We start from the raw sequence: 20,661 nt of genomic DNA, 5'->3' as shown, positions 1-20,661 counted from the left end.
CGCAACATTGATTCTTTTATTGAGAAAACTATATTTAAAATGTATGGAGGGGAGGAGGAAATAAAATGATAATGCTGATCCAGAATTTTTCTGCAACAAAGAAAAGAGCTACTGCATAAGACAGAAAGTTAAAATGACGCCATATTTGCATAAATCCAGAATGAAAATTTTAAAGGATTATGACTCACTGGCCTTTATTGTTGCTGAAATCTATGTTAAATGACAATTAGCTTCCAAAACTGGTTTTCAGACATCTGTGGATAGACAGAATTGGAAGTGATGTAATATTATTAGCATGTCTGTGAACCGGCTAAAACAATATCCATTATGAAATGAATATATGGAGATTTATGGAGAGCAAAGGAGAAAATTAAAGTGAAAGGCTATGATCCTGTTGAGCATAAATCATTAGTATTGTGAAACAGCAACAGACTAATAGATTGGCTGCTCCCAAAGGATATGAATGGATCTATGGATCTATTTAGGGGGAAAATTCTAATGTGATTTATAGGATTTTTTAAAATGTGTATGTAATTAATCACGGGGAAATCACATTAGTGTTGTAATGCATTAACTGGGAGTAAGAGGAAAGAAATATAACCTTCATGCATTTATTCTTGGCATATTCATTGTAAATACTTCTGCCTCTATTTTTATACCTTGTGGTTTGGTAGCATCTTAATTCTGCATGGACTGGGGGTTCGTATTTGATAAACATGACTAATATTTTCAAATTCAGTTACAATTTGTTTACATTTTTTACCTCTGCCCTAAAGTTTTCAGCAAGCTGTGAATTTCCATTTTTGCTGATTACAACATGCCTTTTATATAGCAGCTGGAAAGAGAGGTTAATGTGTAAAAGTTACTGTCCTTGAGTAACAGTATATTTATTTTCACAGAGTAAAAACTGTAAGAGTAAACTCTTCTCCCATAAGGAGTTTGGGAAACAAAATTGAACTCGTGAAGCACCTAGATTATTAGAGCATCTGCATGGATGAAGAACTGTGGGGAGTGGTGCACAAAAAAGGCAAGATTAAACTTGCTTTAACAGACATTTTTTTCCTTTGGAATGTTCTGCTCATTTCTATGAGGCAATTCAGATCTGTGAACATCCACCCACATCATTGGATGCGGTGAATTAATGTGCTAAGTATTCTAGCTTAGGGTGATACCAACAAACACAGTGCAAAATGATGGATGAGCTTATATGTGAAACTTATGTTTATATTTATAACTGCCTGTTTATAAATGCCTATTTGGAGTTACTGATACAACCAATTTCATTGTATTTATTTTGTACAATGACAATAAAGGCTACTATACATTCATAAACTAAAGGGACCATTCTGACTTTTTAATTGTACCTTTCTTGGATGTTGGTGCTAATGTTTGAAGCCAAGCCACCCATCTTTGCTTTGGATAATGAGATGGGAGATATATACATTTAATATTGTTTTTAAAGAAAGGAGTATTGTAGGACTGAGCAAGATCCCAACCCAATTAACTTGAGATATTTATAAGAGACTCGAGGTCTGCCAATTCCTTAACCTTGTAGGTGAATTGGCCTGATCTAAATGCATAAATGAAAATTATATTTTTATAAAAAAATAAAGAAGCAACGTTTGCACAATGTCTTTCCTCCAGATCTAGTAAGGAGCAGGTTCAGTCTATTGACAGGAGACAAAATGGACTATTGTGCTATAATCTCTCTTCCTTTCCAAGTCACTCTTGAATCTTGAGGGGAAAAAACTTCCCACATTGCTTTTATCAGGGTTTGTTAAACGTTTTGCATTGCCCGACATTTTTAGCTTGCTTTCACTACTGATGTTGGCAGTAGCTTGTTTTCATGCAATTGGCATGCCTGCAAACCCATTGGGCTTGGTTGGTTTACGCTTCTTTGCCCTGAAAATGCTTTAAAAAAAGATTCATTTTTGACCCAAATGCAGCATGTTGCGTGAATACTCTGTTTCTAAATTAATTTGGGGCATGGGGAGCTTGGCTGAAAAACCGGGCTGCTCAGTTTAAGGAACTTGAAGATAGTCGGACTTCAATTCCCAGAATTCCCCACCCAGCATGACTGCCTAGGGAATTCTGGGAATTGAAGTCCACCCATCTTTCCAGCACCACTGACTCAGGACATGGCTTCAAGCTTTTTCTTCAGTGCTCTTGGGAATTAAAATGTGATGAATTTTGCCTATGATAACCGTAACTGGACACCAGCATTCCCGAGATACAATGACTGCAACCTATTTATTTCTGAGAAATTATTAAGAGGATTTATGGCGGCGCCTTTTCCTTCAGTTTTACCTCCAGAGGAGATCCCCCCCCCTTCCTTCACCCTTCTTAAACATTACTGGGGCAACTAGCCAGCCCCGCCCCTTCCCCGGCGTCCCTATCCCTTTAGCCAATCCCGGCGCTTATTATTATCATTATTTTAAACCAGTCTTTAAACCACGCCCCGCACTCGCTCGCGGACGAGAGGGGCGCGGCTTGGCTTTCCCCAACGGTTTCGGGTTTCTATTCCGGCCTCTGAAGGGAAAAAAAAATCCGACCCCCCCCGAGGGCGGCGTCACGTACGCATGCGCGGCCCGTTCGTCGTCGGGAGGTGTGTGTATGGGGGAGAAATTAAGAAAGGAGTCAAGCGATCGGAGTAAAGGAGTGGGGGCGCTCGCGAGCGGGCGAGCGGCCGTTTCCTATTGGCTGTGGCGGGCGCGAGGGAGGTGGGCGGGGCGGGCGAGCTCGCGCGCGCTCCGCCGCCGGCGCTCTTCGCCCTCAGTCGGCGGGCCGCCACGGAGCCAGGCGGAAGCATGTCTGTCGGCCGGGCTAAAAAAGTGAAGATGGCTACCAAATCGTGCCCCGAGTGCGACCAGCAGGTGAGAGACCTCACCCTCGTCCCTGTTTCAGGGAGGCTGGCTGCCCTCTCACTGCCCTTTCCGCTCTCCCTGCGGCTTCGTCCATCCTCCTGCCCGGGATAGCACACCTGTCCCATACAGGTGTATTGCCCGCGTGGTCTGTCCAGGTGCATGCCCGGGAAAGCATGCCCGCTCCTTTGCACCCCACCCTGGGTGCTTCTGGCTCGGGTCCCTGCTGCAAATACGCTCCCCAAAGTACTTTTTTTTTGCCCTTTTGCAAAAGATGCCCATAATAGGTGAATGGTTGGCGCTTGCAAAGCTGGGAGGGCAAAGCCTACCCAGGTTAGGCACAAGGCTGTAAATCAGATTTTTTTTCTTCTCAGCCTGATGTTCTGCAAAAAAAAAGATTAGCTCTACTTAGCCGAGCCCTTATCAAGAGCTGGAGCACTTCTGGTGGGCGCCAGGTTGGGGAAGCTACATAATCAATGCCCCTGGTTTTTTCAACCTTGCGTTGTAATATTTTGCAAATAATTTTTTTTTGTGGGGGGGGGGAGATAAATTCTGGGTAAAGGCCTCGATGATGATCTCTGCACGTGTGTGCGTGTGAATCTGGGGGGAAAAAGGAAAAGTCTGGGTGACATTAATTCCTGATGGGTGCCATAAATTGAGAATCTGGGGGCGGGGGAAGGAAAAGCCTGGGTGACATTAATTCTCCTTGATGGGTGCCATAAATCGAGGACTTGCTTCCTAGGGACATTATTTGCATGCTGATTCAGAAATTGCCAGTTGCATGAAGATTTGCATACAGGGCAAGAATTAGAAAACGGCTATAGAGTAGCTGACAGTACAGTTTTAGCTGAGCTAAAGGCACATACTCTGAAATATAGATGGTTTTAATCTTTGCCGTTATTACCATGCTTCCTGTCAATGTTTTCCCGCCCCCACCCATGCTTTGTGATATTAATAAGCTTTAGATCCGTTGCCATCCCTTAAAACAAAAATATGTCAGTTTTACAGTTATCAGCCTACTGTTAGTTAATGTGTTGAGCTAGAGGGGGGGTGGGGAAATCCCTTTTGTTTATCCTGTTTTATGCAGATAAGCAATCTTCTTGTTTTCCAGTTAGAGGCTGTTTACCTTAAAGCTTATATATATATATTAATCCGTGATCTACATAAAGCAAACTCTTGGATTAAATGCAGGAAGGCACTTTGAGGAAATGAGACTGCTGGGGAAAAAAAAGGTTATAACGAATCATTCCATGTACTTTTTGTTTTCGCCTAAGTAAATACTTGAGAGCCAGTTTAAGTCTAATCGTTAAGGCATCTGGCTACAAACCAATGGGCACAGAGCCAGTTGGATGACCTTGGGCCAGTCACTCCCTCTGCGCCCTAGGAAGGCGGCAATGGCTAAACCACCTTTAAAAACCGTGCCAAGAAAATGCAGGGACTTTTCCAACCAGCCCCCAGAAATCAACACAGAAAGTATCTCTTTGAAAGTCTTGTTGGTTTTTTTAATGTTTAAAATGAAACAGTTCTTTATTTTGGTCTTTTAAAAATATGTTTATAAAACTTGGGAGGATACATTGTAGCCAACCTAGTAGAGTTTGACATTTTATGTTTGTTTATTTAAAAATATAATACAGGACAGCTTCAGCTAAATAGTGTTTGGAAGGGAATTTGCATGCACCTATATTTTGTGTTTGTTTCCTCTTGGCCTGAGGTTAGCTGCTAGGCAGGACAGAGTACTTCAGTAAATAAGCCTTGATACTGCTTATGTGAGAGTTTTCAGCTGTTTTTTTACTGTCTTTAATGGTTTTCCATGTCAGGCGAACACAGATAGGCAAACCCTTGTAAGAATTCAGGATAGTTTTATGTGGCAGATGATTTCATGTGCCATAAAATTCTGAGAACAAGGCTGTGCAAAGCATAATACAGGTAATTCTCGACTTATAACCACAATTGAGCCCAAAATTTCTGTTGCTACGTGAGTCATTTCTTAAACGAATTTTGCTCCAATGTTATGACTCTTCTTGCCACCATTGTTCAGTGAATCACTGCGGCTGTTAAGTGGATTAGAAGGTTGTTAAGGGAATCTGGCTTCCCTATTGGCTTTGCTTGCTTGATCATGTGACCCCCCCAAGGACACTGCAACGGTCAGAAGTATGAGTCAGTTGCCAAGCGGCTGAATTTTGATCACGTGACCATAGGGAGGCTGCAGTGGTGTTAAGCGTGAAAAAACAGTCGTATGTCACTTGTTTTCATGCCGTCGTATCTTTGAACGGTCACTAAATGAATTGTAAGTCAGGGGACTATCAGTAGACGCTTCCTTTGGAAGCATCTTAGTTCTCTCGTGTTAATGGACAGCATGGTTGCAACATGTCTTTCTTAAGTATTAATTTGCAGTGTAAATCCCTTTGCTTGATTCACAAGTTGAACTTGAGCTGGTTAGTTTCAGTGTTTCGTGTCCTTTACTGGTTGTGTTGTTTTGATATCCATGAGGTATTTGCTAAAAGCTAAACCGTCTTAAGCTCTTTCAGCTCCAGGCTTCATCTAACAAGAAAGTTTATTGGGTGCGTAAGTATTTCTACAGTGGAAGAATTTCCTGTAAGTCAAATGCTTTGTGGGAAATTCTGGGAAATTACTGTTCCTGGCCAGCCTGCAAACTGTAATTGTGAAATATTTGAAGGAAATTAGGTTGAGCGTGAGCTAAAAAGCAAGAAATCTACCCCAGTGTGTTTAAGTAAGGAGATCCAGACCAAAGCCCTATTGTATGTGCTCACGTGTTTACACATTTTGCAAAGATAACACACAAAACAACAGCGGTCGTATTGCGAAGTTGTTTGCGGTGGCAAGGGTGAAGGCATTTTTTGTTTGTGTGTGTGCTTCAGGCCCAACTGATCGGGTGTACCTTCTCAATGTTGTGTACTTTTCTACCGCACAAGAAATCGTTCAGAAATTTTGGCGTTGGGTCGATGATGTGGTATTTCATGCCCTCCCCCCCAAAGCCTCCGGGTTTTTTTTGCTTATCCCCACGAGAGGCAGTTTTACAGTTTAATTTATTTCACAAGGCTCATGCCTCGAAAATGTTTATTTCTCATTCTGATTATATTTGAACTTGGAACCCGACCCAGTCATGCACACTGAACTACTTCCCCCGTCAGGGAAGGTATTTGGAGTTTGCTAGTCGAAAAAAAAACTGAAAAGAGCTTGATATATATATATATATATAATCCTTGGCAGAGAGGAAAACGAAGGGAGAAACTTCTTTTCCTGTCATAATGCTATCATGTGAGGAAATCCAATAAAGCTGAGTGCTTGAGAGACTCAGGCTAAATAAAGAAATGTATTTCATTGAGGGAAGGGTAGGCTGTAGCTTTTATTTCCTCAAAGATACAAAGATGGGTACCAATTGCAGCTTTAACAGAGAATCAGAATGAAGCTAAATGGTTGCAATTTCCCTTATGACTAATAACTCTTAACATCCTGATTCCCCTCCTCCATGCTTCAACAATGAGGATAAACAGCAATGAAAACATAATTTTTCCTTTAAGATCTCCCAATGCCAGACTGGGGGGGAAATTACACATATTAAATGTGCACATAATTGTGTGTTTTGAAACTACTTTTTTACATTCCTGACAGCTTGCTGCTTAATTATTCTACAGTGTGGCTGCTGTGTTTTGTTAATGGCCTAATGAAGGACTACAAAAACAGCACTGAAGAATCTAAAGGGCGCCTTAAGATGAGGTGGAGAGATTATTGCTGTAATGTGCAATTTTTATTCGACGTGCAGTTTCATTTCTGCATTGGCGTCATCGTTGGCTAAGACTGAAGCTGTTTTTAATCCCTGTGTCCTTTTAGCAATTAGTAACATTCCCTTTAAAAATAATCTTATCTCTTCCCTCCCACCCCATTTAATGTTATTAATGGCATTTTTCAAAACATACAAAAGTAAGTCATATCAGTCTGTGTTTGTTTTTTTTTTAAAAAAAACCTCAAATTGCAATTGAATCATACTTTGTTAGAACCATTGGACATGTCCCAAAAAATGTTTTGGGGGTTTCCAGATGCAGGATGTAAAGCAAAATGAAAGTAGGAGAAAACCAGGCAAAAATAAATAAAAGAAAATTCCAGGCCTGCCAGAAGAACTACATCAGTCAAAGATTTAAGGTGGAGTCCACAAAGAGAAGATTGAGCTGTTTTAGTGTTCTCTCCTAATTGGTGCCCAGGATTCAAGTGATACCTAACCCTAACGTGGTCCCACAAAGTTTGATAAGCCAAAATCAAACCACGGGAAGGCTTATTAACAAATAGCATGGGTGGAATTAGCCAAAAGGTTCTGAAAAATGGGAAGGATACTCATTATATTGTGGTGCATTTTACTTGGACTTAAAAGTATTACATATCGTATTTTTCAGAGTATAAGATGCACCCTTTTCCCTCAAAAAAGGGTGAAAATCTGGGTGTGTCTTATACACTGAATACAGCATTTTTTGCCTCCCCAAACCCCGCCCCTTCACCAAAATGGCTGTGCAGTAGGAGGCTTCCAGAGTGTTCCTGGGGCTGTGGAGGGCAGAAATGAGTGAAAACAGGCCGTTTTTTGCTCATCCCCCACCCGAGCCCCCAGGAACACTCTACAAGCCTCCTAAAGACTATACATGCCCTTTTGGGGAGGCAAAAAGTAGACCCATTTTCGCAAAAAACGGGCTGTTTTTGGGAGGTCTGCAAAGTGCAAAAAGTTTTTTCTTTTAATTTGGCTCTTCAAAATCTTAGTGCGTCTTACACTCCGAAAAATACGGTACAGAGTTCTCTGTTTAGGGATAAAAATACATCATCTTGTTAGCTTTCTTTTCTTTTTGGCAAACTTCGTCAAATACAGGTAGTCCTCAACACCAGTTCATTTAGTAGTAGTAGCAGTTAGACTTATATACCGCTTCATAGGGCTTTCAGCCCTCTCTAAGCGGTTTACAGAGTCAGCTTATTGCCCCCAACAATCCGGGTCCTCATTTTACCCACTTTGGAAGGATGGAAGGCTGAGTCAACCTTGAGCCGGTGAGATTTGAACAGCCGAACTGCAGAACTGCAGTCAGCTGAAGTAGCCTGCAGTGCTGCATTTAACCACTGCGCCACCTGGGCTCTTATATAGTGACCGTCCAAAGTTACAACGGCACTGAAAACAGGGACTTAGGACCATTTTTCACACTTATGACCATGGCAGCGTCGCCCTGGCCATGTGATTTACACTCGGATGCTTGACAACCGCTTTGTGTTTGTGAGGGTTGCAGCATCCCAAAGTCATGGCATCCCCTTTTGCAACCTTACGACAAGCAAAGCCAACGGGGAATCGACAATTTACTTAACAGTTGGGTTACTGACTTAACGACTGCAATGATTCACTTAAACGTGGTGAGAAAAGTTGTAAAATGGGGCAAAACCCACTTAACGAATGTTTCAGTTAGCAACAGAAATGTTGGGCTCAGTTGTGATTGTAAGTCAATGACTATCAGTATACTCGATCCAGAGTGTCAAAATACCGCAGCACCTGAAGGTCCATTCCAGAACCCATCACCTGTTGTGGCCTGCCAGTGGAGTTGGCAGCAGAGTCGGACAGTGAGGAGGTTGGGGAGGAGCATGGGCCAATCCTGGAGACTGGGGAAGGCTCGGATGAAGGCTCTTCGTCAGAGGCAGGGATGGGGCCGAGGCCGCCTGGCAGTGATCAGCTGCCTTTGGAGCTAGACAGCAGTGAGGCAGAGGAACAACTGGAGCCTGTTCCCCGTGTGCGCATGCGCAGAGCTGCCAAAAGAAAAGAACAACTCAGAAATCAGGGTAGACTTGGGAGTAAAGTCACAGGTGGAAGGTGATTGGCCCCTCCCATAGGAAATAAAAGAGGAGCGAAAGGGGAGGGGGCTTTTGCAGGGAACAATTCATTTGTTCGGTTGTTAGATTTGTTTCAGGAGTGTGAAGATCTGTCCGTGAATCTCAGAGACTCCGTGCCAAATCTTTCCTTGCACAACACCTCATTTGGAAAATATTTACATGGCAGCTTTCCAAGTTAGATAAGGTCTGTGGTCATAAATTCACCTTTGAAAGACTGTTTGCCAGGCCTTTGCTGAATGTGAATGAGAGGAATTCACATTTGTTTAATAAAAGGGGTTTTGTCCAGGACTCTGCCTCATGCTTTTTGGGGAAGCCTAGATCTGAACATGACCCTCCCCAGGTACGCAGAGCAGAACAACCCACTTAACAACATGTTCAAACAAAGGCTGGTCCTCCTTTCAATCAAGGAATGACAAGCCAATCTCCCTGGACTTCTTAAGAGGAAGAAACCTGCCCTTGGATCAATTTCAGTTGTGAGGTTTTGGAGCTGATGTGAAGTTGCAGTGACTGACAGCTGCGTTTGCACTAACCTTCAAGGTGATGACACAGAACAAGATGATTCGTATTCCCACCAAAATCGGAGAGCTGTTTGTTCCCGAGAAAGCACAATTTGTACCGCTCTCATCAGATACTTACATTTTTCGCCTTGCGTGTGTATTTTTGTGACATGTCTTTGTGTGTGGGTGTGTGTGTTCTGTAGACCTTTACCAATGTTGATACGTTAAACTGGGCATGAAATAGTGTTTCCAACCTAAACCAATTTTCCTCCTTTGTGTGTGTGTGGGGGGGGGGTGCCCTTGGACGATGACCAAAGAAAGCAAAATTAAGAGAGCTTTCACTGTGGTATAAATGTGTCATGGTGGAGTTTTGCTTTATTTAACCATTCCCTGAAGGCCTCATTTTAGTGCTTTATAAGCTAATTCTTCCGAGCAGCTCACGCTGTTTTGCTCCAGTGTTCTTGAAAGCCTCCGAGGAGCTATTTATAGCTCTTGTGATGAAAAGCATTTGGGGGTGTTTTTCTTTTTTTTAATCTGCGAAAAGTCCTATAATTGTTTCTTTTCCTGAAAATATCAGATCATAAACTGCTCTCCTGCTTGGGGGAGCTGGAATCAAAATATACCCTCCCAAGTCGTCGTAGTTTTTAAGAATCCCCGGGAGAGATATTCAATGTCAAGATAAATATATATATATATATATATATATATATATGAGAATTCTTTTGTGCTTGCAGATCTGTTCATATACATTTCTTGGTGTTGTAATGAACCCCACCTTCAGAAAGAAGCCAGAAGCTGCTGTTTCTAGATTCAATGTCATTGTTGTCTTGTTCAATAAAATAAAATTCTATGAAATAGGATTGTCCTTTTGCAAAGGAGGCTGGAAATGTAAAAATGAGACTAGGAGGACTTATGCTGTATTCAGCAAAACTGAAATATACTAGCTCTCTTTAGCACTTAAAAAGGCTCAACTCCAAGCTGAAGCTATCCCCTCAATTCCTATTATAAAAAAGAGAATTTCTAAAATCAGGACACTCTGCTGCAGATTGAAAATGTGTATAAAGCAAACGCCAAACTGGCATTGACATAAAATGCACCATTGTGCAGGAGAAATCTCACTGTGTTTTGGATTCCTACCCTAAAATTGTGGGCTTGTAATGTTGTTGTTGTTGTTGTTGTTTTAAAAAAAACCTGTTCCCCATTCATGTGAGCTAAATTGTAATTGATTCCAGAAACCATTAAGATCAAACCTGCAAATTAAAAAAAAAAAGATAAAGTAAACAAAAATACCCTTGGAACACAGCAAGTCAATGAAACCCTTTGTAATGCTTAACTTAAAAAGGCAGCTGAAGGTTGATGTATTCACGAAAATGGCAGCTTTTAGTTATTGGCCAAGGAAAAAAAATGCCATTTTTGGGGAAAGCGAGGTTTGGAATGCGATCCAAGCATCTGTCCAGAAACACACAGGAGCTGCTTAGACTGAATCATAGCCCTGTTCTCCTTTGGAAGCCTGCATCTGAACATTATTAGTATGTCATGTGCGATGGGGAAATTTATTCTCTTATGCTCTCCTAATATCTGACAGTGAGCTTTTTTACAAGGAGGAAATGCATCCATCAATGCCGTGTCTCGATTTGGAATTAAAATGGGACTCGAGTAGCATTGCAGCATCAATTGCCTTTCTCATTTTTTTTGTCCTTTGCTCAGAAGAAATTATTTTTAATAACATTAATGCAAAATTCCCTTTTTAGGACTAGCTCTTCTGGAGTATCAGCCTAGTTAATTACCCTTAGTTGCATAGTGAATGGCCTCCTTTGTTAATAGCAAGAAATTCGGAGATGGGGAGGGGATGCAAGCTGCATTTGAACAGTTATAATCTCCCATTCAAAGGCTGGTCTTCATCAATGTATAGATTGTTTTAAGAGCTGTGCTGCTGGCCCATGCTTGTAATACTGTGTGTGACGCACCCAGAGGGAGAGTTTTAAAAGGAATGTTGACTCCTGTAGCATTTTTCTTTCCAGTCCAAAATTCGTTTGTGTTCCAAGGTTTCATGTTGCGTTTGTTTTCCTTAAAAACAGCCAAAAACAAATTAATAACAACCCATTGAAACAATTTTTAAAAAAAGGGGTGGTGGAAACAATCCATAATTGTGCTGTAAAGCACTTCTTATTTAAAGCACGTAATTATTACCCAGTCCCACTGTGGTTTATTTATTTTTATTTTATTTGTCAAACATGTGCAAGGTAACAGGTATAAGTCTAAACATGGACCTGAACAAAGGGAATTGTACAAATAAATGGGGACAGTAGGACAGGGAAGGTAGGCACGCTGGTGCGCTTATGCACGCCCCCTTTACGGACCTCTTAGGAATGGGGTGAGGTCCACGGTAGACAGTTTAAGGTTGAAGCTATGGGGGTTTGAGGATGTGACAAGCAGTGGTCCCCAACCTTTTTATCGCCGCGGACCAGTCAGCCTTTGATAATTTTACCGTGGCCCGCTGAGCGCGTCGATGACCAGCGCTAGTAGCGTAGCCTTGCGCAGGCGCAGTTCAGTATGGCTAGCGTAGATAGCATAGCACAAACTGCGCCTACGCAAGGCTACGCTACTAGCGCTGTCTACGCTAGCCCTACGTAGCTGCGCAGGCGCTCTTAGGTTTTTTTCAGGAATCGGCCAGCGCTGAAGCGCTGAAAAGGAATGAGAAGGGCAGCGCTGGACACAGGGGGGCGGTGGGCCGCTGGTGACGTCAGAGTGCCACCAGCGGTCCAGTAACACCCCTTGTGCCAGTTAGCCCTAATTTGCATACAGAAAGAAACTATGGCCCCCGGCCGCTGCAGCGATCATGGCCCCCGGCCGCTGCAGCAATCATGGCCCCCGGCCGCTGCAGCAATCATGGCCCCCGGCCGCTGCAGCAATCATGGCCCCCGGCCGCTGCGCGGCCCGGTGCCAGGTACTCCACGGCCCGGCACCGGTCCGCGGACCGGGGGTTGGGGATCACTGAGGTAGAGCATTCCAGGCGTTGACCACTCTGTTGCTGAAGTCGTGTTTTCTGCAATCGAGTTTGGAGCGGTTTACCTTGAGTTTGTATCTATCGTTTGCCCGTGTATTATTGTGGTTGAAGCTGAAGTAGGATGTTGTAACAGATAATTTTATGTACCATGCTGAGGTCCGACCGCAGGTTCAGTTGGTTGCTGGTGAGTGGGTCATCTCCAAGGATGAGAACTGCCTACAGAAGTAGCAATAGCAATAGCAGTTAGACTTATATACTGCTTCATAGGGCTTTCAGCCCTCCTAAGCGGTTTACAGAGTCAGCATATCGCCCCCCAACAACAATCCGGGTCCTCATTTTACCCACCTCGGAAGGATGGAAGACTGAGTCAACCCTGAGCCGGTGAGATTAGAACAGCCGAACTGCAGTCAGCTGAAGTAGCCTGCAGTGCTGCATTTAACCACTGCGCCACCTCGGCTCTAACAAAAGCAATTTTGTTATTGTGCAGGTGATTTTTGTCGGTTTTGTCCATTCAGAAGTAAATCAGCTGGAATGCAGTTCATCCTTTGGACTGACACCCAAAACAAAGCTTCATCATCAAGCAGGGACTTTCTCACCCCTCCTACAGGAGGAATATTCAGGCAGAGAACACAGGACATGCAGTCCTCAGCGGAACAGCCCCTGGTTGTACCTGTACACCTGTCACCTAGGCTTGTGTTTCTTGTGACAAAGGGATTAAAACAGAGACTTACCTTTCCTCCTTCTTCCCTCTCCCTCCCTCCTTCCCCTTCTTGTCTCCTTGTAAGGTTCCTGTTGCGTGTAAATCCTGTCCATGTGGGTACATATTTATCAGCCGCAAGCTCCTGAATGCCAAACGTTCGGAAAAGCTGCCGTCCTCTGCAGGTATCGTTTCAATTTACTTGGTTCCATTCGGCTTGAAGCCTAGGTAGTCCTCGACTTAACGGCCACAAATCGAGTCCTGCGTTTCCGGGGCAAACCGAGACGGTTGCCAAACTGAGTTTTGTCCCATTTTTACGACCTTTCTTGCCGCAGTTGTTGAGTGACTCACCACAGTTGCTCCAGCTAGTAGTACGGTTGCTACGTGAACCTGGCTTGTCCGAAAGTCGCAAAAAAGGGACTCACATGACACCAGGACACCGCAGCCGTCATAAATATGAGTCAGCCGCCAAGCTACATCAATGGGGAAGCCAGGTTCATTTAACAAGCGGGTTACTAACTTAGCAACTGCGGTGAGTCACTTAACAACTGTGGCACGACAGGTCGTAAAATGGGACAAGACTCAACTGCCTTGCTTAACAACAGAAAATTTGGGCTGAATTGTGGTCATAAGTCAAGGACCACCTCTATTAGACATCAATGCGATAGAATTGAATCATTCTCCTTGTATCAACACTTAAGCTCAGAAATATTATTTCTTCTGGGGCTTGGTTAACTCATTTTTTTTCCCTTTATCACCTCTCTTCTCCATATGCCCGTAAACATTTTTTTCATTAGTCCAGCTCTTTTTTGTTGGTAGAGAAGGATATAGTTGTCTTCTCTTCTTCCTTTCACTTTAATTTACTTCTCTCTCTTTGTCTGTTTGTCTGTCTCTCTCTCTCTCTCTGTCTGTTTTTCTGTCTCTCTCTCTGTCTCTCTCTCTCTCTGTCTCTGTCTCTCTCTCTCTTTCTGTTCCTCTGTTTTGAGGCTTGGCAATCTGGAGGTTCTTGCAGATTAACATTTCTTCTACTGGAAAGCCTGCTCTAAAGTATCTTTTGTGAAAAAACAAGTTTATTCAACTTCGAAAATAAGGAACGGTTCATGGGTGACTTGATTTATGGCGACGTTCTGCTTTGTGCATTAAAGAAAGCCTGCAGACTTGGTGTTCCCGCTAATTGCCAAGCTGAAGAAGCCGAAGAGAAAATACGGGATGGGGCAAAGTTTTCAGAACCATTCCAGATCCGATAACGTGCATGCAATGTGTGTGTCTGTTTTGAAAATGTCTTGCCACAGAAAGCAGAAGCGACGCTAAGAGAAGGCGCACCGAGAGAGTCAAAAGGGAGAAGATCAACCCAGTGGTAAATAAAGACTTAGAAAACAGGAAAAGGTCCAGATCGCACAGCCAATCGGATCACAGCCGAAGAGGAAGGGGACGGCCCAAGGCAGCTTCATCTAAAAAGCACGATGAAGAAAAAGGTAACAGACATTATTTGTTGGGTTGACCGTAATTTTTTTTTTTTTAAAAAAAATAAGATAAACTCCATAGTTTTATGAATTAGAAATTAGACTGGCCCCCACTCTTTCATTAGACCCTGAAGACGTAGTTTTTGTCCAGGAAGCCCAAGATAGCAATAGCAATAGCAGTAGACTTATATACCGCTTCATAGGCCTTTCAGGCCTCTCTAAGCGGTTTACAGAGAGTCAGCATATTGCCCCCAACAATCTGGGTCCTCATTTTACCCACCTTGGAAGGATGGAAGGCTGAGTCAACCCTGAGCCGGTGAGATTTGAACCGCTGAACTGCTGATCTAGCAGTAGCCTGCAGTGCTGCATTTAACCACTGCGCCACCTTGGGATAGAGTGGGATAGAACTCCATTCAATGGTTGATTGGCGGCGGGGTGGAGGGTTTTGTCACCGAGAAGTGATGGTGAGGGAGGTGGTGGTATTATTTTTTACTTATTTTATTTTTTTCTATATTGTGTTGTTATCTGTCAGCTGTCAAGAATCACTGTGAGCCAAGTAGGCGGTTACTGTATTTTTCGCACTATAAGATGCACATTAGCTTCAGAGGAGGAAAACAAGGGGAAAAAAAATCTGTCTCTGCCTCCCAGTCGATTCATCTGACTAGCATCCTTGCAGCAAACAGCAAACAGCCTGGTCAGCTTCAGCATGTTATTGCAGCCTCAGCACACGGCTCATCAGGACTCCGCTCTGTTGCATTCACCACCAGTCAGCTGAGCTTCCGCTGCCGCTGGGGAACACTGGAGCCTTCCACCGTTCGTCGGCAGCGAATAGCGGTGGGGATCGGAGGTGATTCCCACCGCCTAGAACAGCTGATAGGCAGTATTCCGGGATACCGATCCAACCGCCGATCACTTACTCGGCAGCGAAGGCTCCAGCTTTCTCCGCCAGCAGTGAACGGTGGCAGTGGTGATAGGTCGTAAGTCGAGGACTTCCTTTATTTCTGAGATGTGTGGTTCTCGCATTAGGTTATGGTTTATTTAACCATGACATATGGAGGAAAACTCAGTTGCTTTGTCATGCGTGACTTCAGAATAGAGAAATACCAGAGAGGATGAAAAGTCAAGCAATTTACCAAGAAATTATTTTTTTTAAAGAACGTTCACCCATATAACCTGGGTAATCTGGAATGAGGATGGCTCCATTATGAGTTTTATTTGTCGTCCATTCATTAACACAATGTGACTTTCACTGGATGCAGGGCCGTCTTAACTGCATTATGGGCCATGGGGCAAAGCAGTGTATCGGGGCCCCTACGGCAATTACTCACAGGAATAGAAAAGTAAATGGTCAATAAAATCAAACATATATTTATTTTATTGGCACTTCCAACAAATAAATATGTAATAAATATGTTGCTGTATTTATATGATACAAGGTGCATTGAAGGGTTAACATACACAGATTAGTGTGGGGCACCTATGCTCGTGGGCAAGTGCCAGAGGTGGGTTCCTACCAGTTTGCACCTATTCGGTAGAACCGGTTCGTCAAATCTACCGAACCAGTTAGAAGAGGTTCCACCAGTGGAGCCGGAAAGCAGGCCACACCTACAGAAAAGGTTCCAAAAATTTTTGAAACCCACCACTGGCAAGGATCTTGTAACTTGACAGCTTTAAGACTTGCATGCTTCAATGCCAGAGTTTCTGAATAGCTACTTGGACCAACCTAAGTATTAATTCATAATTTCATATCTGGTCACATGGGTGGCAAGCCACTCCCATCCGATCACATGGGTGGCAAGCCAGTCCCACAAAGGAGGCCACACCCATAGGGTAGGTTCGGACAATTTTTGAAACCCACCACTGGCAAGTGTCTATCAGGCCCATGCGTTAAGGCAGCCCTGATAGCAATAGCAATAGCAGTTAGACTTATATACCGCTTCATAGGGCTTTCAGCCCTCTCTAAGCGGTTTACAGAGTCAGCATATCGCCCCCACAGTCTGGGTCCTCATTTCACCCACCTCGGAAGGATGGAAGGCTGAGTCAACCTTGAGCCGGTGAGATTAGAACCACTGTACTGCAGATAACAGTCAGCTGAAGTGGCCTGCAGTACTGCACCCTAACCACTGCGCCACCTCGGCTCCTCCTGATGGATGTGACAGGGAGCGTCTTGGCTTTACCAAGCTGTAGGCATCTGATGCCCCTTGTTAGAACAAGTAGGATCCTTGCCTAAACTCAACAAGCTGCTTCTTGCATTAGTGTTCACCGTAATAAAAGTTTGTGCCTGCATGCTCAATTCCTACCCTGTTTCCCCGAAAATAAGACCTCCCCGGATAATAAGCCCAATTGGGCTTTTGAGCGCATGCGCTAAAATAAGCCCTCCCCGAAAATATTGCGACACAGCAGCAGCCATGAGGTGACCACGCTCACCGCCTCCTGCACCTCAAAAATAATAAGACCTCCCCCAAAATAAGGCTAGGCGCTTATTTCGGGGGTCAAAAGAAAATAAGACCCTGTCTTATTTTTGGGGAAACGTGGTACCTATTTCCACTTAGAAGACCAGGAGCTGAAAGTCTCAGTTCACACAGCATCTTTTCTCGTTTACAGAGAAACAAGAAAAGGAAGTGGACATGTACGCGAATCTCTCGGACGAAAAAGCATTTGTATTTTCTGTGGCCTTGGCGGAAATAAACCGAAAAATTATCAACCAGAGACTGATTCTTTGACGAGGCGGCTGTGACCTCCGCCTGCCATGCTGTTGGAAGCCAGGTAGTGGATTAAAGATTCTCCCGTGGCCTCTCAAGGCGGCGAACGCCGTTACCCTGTGTTGGTCGAGGTCATTCGTGGTTCCCCCCCCTCCTGGCTGAATCTCTGGCGCTCGTGATTGCTTTTGAAGCCGGCCTATTGTCAAGAAGCAAAGGGACCAGCTCGTTGCTTTGTGGAAGGAGCAGAGGGGTCAGATGTCCAAAATAGCATCCTTTCACTCTGCAGAGACGGCCGGAAGACTTTTTCCAGGAGTTTTTGCACACCGATCCACTTCGAGCTGCATTTAAAACGTCCTTCGCTGCGGATTTTCAGTTGCGTCGAACTTCCTGTGTAAATAGTCCATCTTAAACCTGTACATAAGTTGATAATTCTGGGATTTTCCTGGAAATCCACTGATTGCGAAATCGACGGGTGGGTTAAGTCGAACTTTTTATTATTATTATTATTATTATATAATACGTTATTGGTTGAACCGTCTTTCTGCGTTGTTCTAAACTTTACCAAGCGGACGTATCAGACTGTAACCATAGAAACATGTGGGAATAAATTGCGTCGAACTCATTGAGACGGGAGTCAGCAGAGCAGGCCTGTATTCTGCTGATTGGGCTTTGATAAAAAGCTTATTTTATACAGCCTTTGTGTGTCAGGGGTTTTAAAATACCGTAATCCAGAACTCATTTTGGAAGGCACCAGATCAAGGAAAGCTCTGGTCTTATGATTTCACATGGAAATTTTGTCTCCTGAATTTGTTTTGCATTTAAGCAGTGTTGCAACGCCTCCATGTCAATTAAAAGAATTTGAGTGAAGACATCCCATGTTTGCTGTTGCCGTGGAAATAATGGGGACGCCGTTCTTTTACTTCCTTCGTAGCTTTTAAATCTGCTCAATGAATGCTGCTAAAACTGTGTTTGTATAAAATAGGGGGTGTTGGATCATCTCAACGGCAATCCTGACGTTGGACACGATGCAATTTCATTTCGATGTTTTCTTTTTAAATGGGAAGTCCGCAGGTCTTCTCCAGAAATATTCAGAAATCGGATCAAGTAGCAATAGCAGTAGACTTATATACCGCTTCATAGGGCTTTCAGCCCTCTCTAAGCGGTTTACAGAGAGTCAGCATATTGCCCCCAACAATCTGGGTCCTCATTTTACCCACCTCGGAAGGATGGAAGGCTGAGTCAACCCTGAGCCGGTGAGATTTGAACCGCTGAACTGCTGATCTAGCAGTAGCCTGCAGTGCTGCATTTAACCACTGCGCCACCTCGGCTCCTAAGTACAGCCAGGGAGGCTTTCTTAGATGGGGTAAGGTAAAGGTAAAGGTTCCCCTTGCACATATGTGCTAGTTGTTCCCAACTCTAGGGGGCAGTGCTCATCTCCGTTTCAAAGCCGAAGAGCCAGCTCTATCCGAAGATGTCTCCATGTTCATGTGGCCAGCATGACTAAATGCCGAAGGCGCACGGAACGCTGTCACCTTCCTACCAAAGGTGGTCCCTATTTTTCTACTTGCATTTTTCCCGTGCTTTCAAACTGCTAGTTGTCAGAAGCTGGGACAAGTAACGGGAGCTCACTCCATTACACTGCGCTGGGGATTCGAACTGCCGACCTTTCTGACCGACAAGCTCAGCACCTTACCCACTGAGCTACTGCGTCCCTTTAGATGGGGTAGCTCGAATCAAATATCACTTCTCTGGAACTTCTTTTTTCCATGGTTGCAAGCTGTGGGATTTCCCAAACCGATGGATCGATTGTTTCACCTTGTGCAGATCCGGCTCCGTCAATAAAGAGTTTTTAATCCTAAAATTTGGTGCCAAATTAACTTGGCAGGGCAGCAGGTGAGAAGTGTACCTGGTTTTGGTGTAGAAGTAGGACACCGGGCCATGTGGATCTACCTGCTTATACACCTTTACCTTTTTTAAAGCCCTTTCATTGGGCTTACATATCCTTCTGACCGAGTGGGCCCAGTTATGGTACAATGTATGGAGAAAGGATAAGCTATTTCATCAGGAGCAATAAACAGCCACACCAAAAATGAAATGGAAAACATTCTTGAATATAAGTGCAGTTCCACTCTGTGTTTTTTCTTCGCTAAATATATTGTTAGAAGTTAAAAGCTGCCCCCACTCCCCTTATAGCCAGATTAAGCTGATTAAAGGAAATAATTTATGTCAATGAATAATGAATAAATCCACACCTACGGAGGAATCTACGTATCTGAGGGCGATCTTCCTTTCCAGACTTCACACAACCTCAGGGCAACATCCTACTATATATCGTATTTTTCAGGATATAAGACGCACCAGAGTATAAGATGCAGCAAGGTTTTGAAGAGGCAAGAGGCAAATTTTTAAAAAAAGTTTTTGCACTTTGCAAACCTCCCAAAAACGGCCATTTTTTTTGCAAAAACTGGCCCATTCCCCCCCCAAAAAGCCCCCCTTTAGGGGGCTTGCAGAGTGGTCCTGGAGGGTGGGGGGGCCAAAAACGAGCAAAAAAGGCCCATTCGTGAAAACGGCCCATTTTTCGTAAAAAAAAGGGCATTGATAGCTTTTAGGAAGCTTATAGAGTGCTCCTGGGGGATGGGGAGGGGGTTAAAATTGGGCAAAAAAGGGGGCGGTCTTTGCTATTTCTGCCCCAGCCCCCAGGAGCACTCTGAAAGCCGCCTAAAGGCTATGCATGGCCATTTTGGTGAAGGGGGTGGGATTTCAGGAAGCAAAAAATGCTGCATTCAGGCTTAGAAAAGCAAGGAAATTCTTCTAACAATTTCTCTACACACAAACACATAATATATGTACACTGGCACACACACAAAAGGCATGTTTATTTGGTAGCTGTATGCTGCTTTATATGCTCTCGTGACAGCTGTCCCTATTTTTTCCCCCCAAATAAGGAAATGAATTAGGGAAGAAAATCCATATAAGGATGAAATGAACTGGTTGCTCTTAAATGTGGTTAAAGTAAAATGCTTCCCAGCTGGGGCCACGGTTTAAATTAACGAATGTTGTGTGTCGAGCTGTAGTTTCATTTTTATTACCTGTTTACAGGACCTGCACACCCCTTCCCTCAATCCCATCGGTTTCTCATGCCTTTGCTTTTCGTTCTTCCAAACCGCGTTCAGAAGCTTATTTTTTTTCTAAGCACATTTTTTGTTCTTAAGAACACACCTAGAGTTCTGCATCCAGTTTTGGTCCTCACACTATACTGCAAAGACGTTGAGACTCTAGAAAGAGTGCAGAGGAGAGCAACAAAGATGATTAAGGGACTAGAGACTAAAACACATAAAGAACGGTTGCAGGAACTGGGCCTGGCTAGTCTAGGGAAGAGAAGGACCAGGGGAGACATGATAGCAGTCTTCCAATATTTGTAGGGCTGCCGCAGAGGGGAGCGGGGTCAAGCTATTTTTCCAAAGCACCCAAAGGCCAGACAAGAAATAACAGATGGAAACTGACCAAGGAGAGATTCAACATGGAAATATAAGGAGGAACTTTCTGACAGAACAATCGATCGATGG

At 43.8% G+C, this 20,661-nt stretch overlaps 1 protein-coding gene across 1 annotated transcript; it reads left to right on the top strand.

Moving 5' to 3' along the window:
- Nucleotides 1-2,753: 2,753 nt before the first annotated feature.
- HDIP1 (HDAC and MIER1 interacting protein 1) lies at nt 2,754-17,966 on the top strand. The gene is made up of 4 exons (XM_087728722.1): nt 2,754-2,873; nt 13,019-13,115; nt 14,223-14,405; nt 16,998-17,966. The coding sequence occupies exons 1-4, from the start codon at nt 2,808-2,810 to the stop codon at nt 17,114-17,116; spliced, it is 465 nt and encodes a 154-aa protein (XP_087584848.1). The 5' UTR covers nt 2,754-2,807; the 3' UTR covers nt 17,117-17,966.
- The last annotated feature ends 2,695 nt before the right edge of the window (nt 17,967-20,661 follow it).

This window comes from Thamnophis sirtalis, unplaced genomic scaffold (genome assembly GCF_051295495.1).
Source record: "Thamnophis sirtalis isolate CommonGarterSnake01/CBP01778 unplaced genomic scaffold, rThaSir2_p1.2 scaffold_14, whole genome shotgun sequence".
NCBI classification, from domain to species: Eukaryota; Metazoa; Chordata; class Lepidosauria; order Squamata; family Natricidae; genus Thamnophis; species Thamnophis sirtalis.
Note: the sequence above shows the minus strand (reverse complement) of the source record. Positions and strands in the feature narration are given on the sequence as shown.

Coding starts and splice junctions, on each gene's coding strand:
- HDIP1 (XM_087728722.1), top strand. CDS start 2,808: ATGTCTGTCGGCCGGGCTAAAAAAGTGAAGATGGCTACCAAATCGTGC. Junction 2,874..13,018: donor GCCCCGAGTGCGACCAGCAG/GTGAGAGACCTC, acceptor TCTCCTTGTAAG/GTTCCTGTTGCGTGTAAATC. Junction 13,116..14,222: donor AAAGCTGCCGTCCTCTGCAG/GTATCGTTTCAA, acceptor GTCTTGCCACAG/AAAGCAGAAGCGACGCTAAG.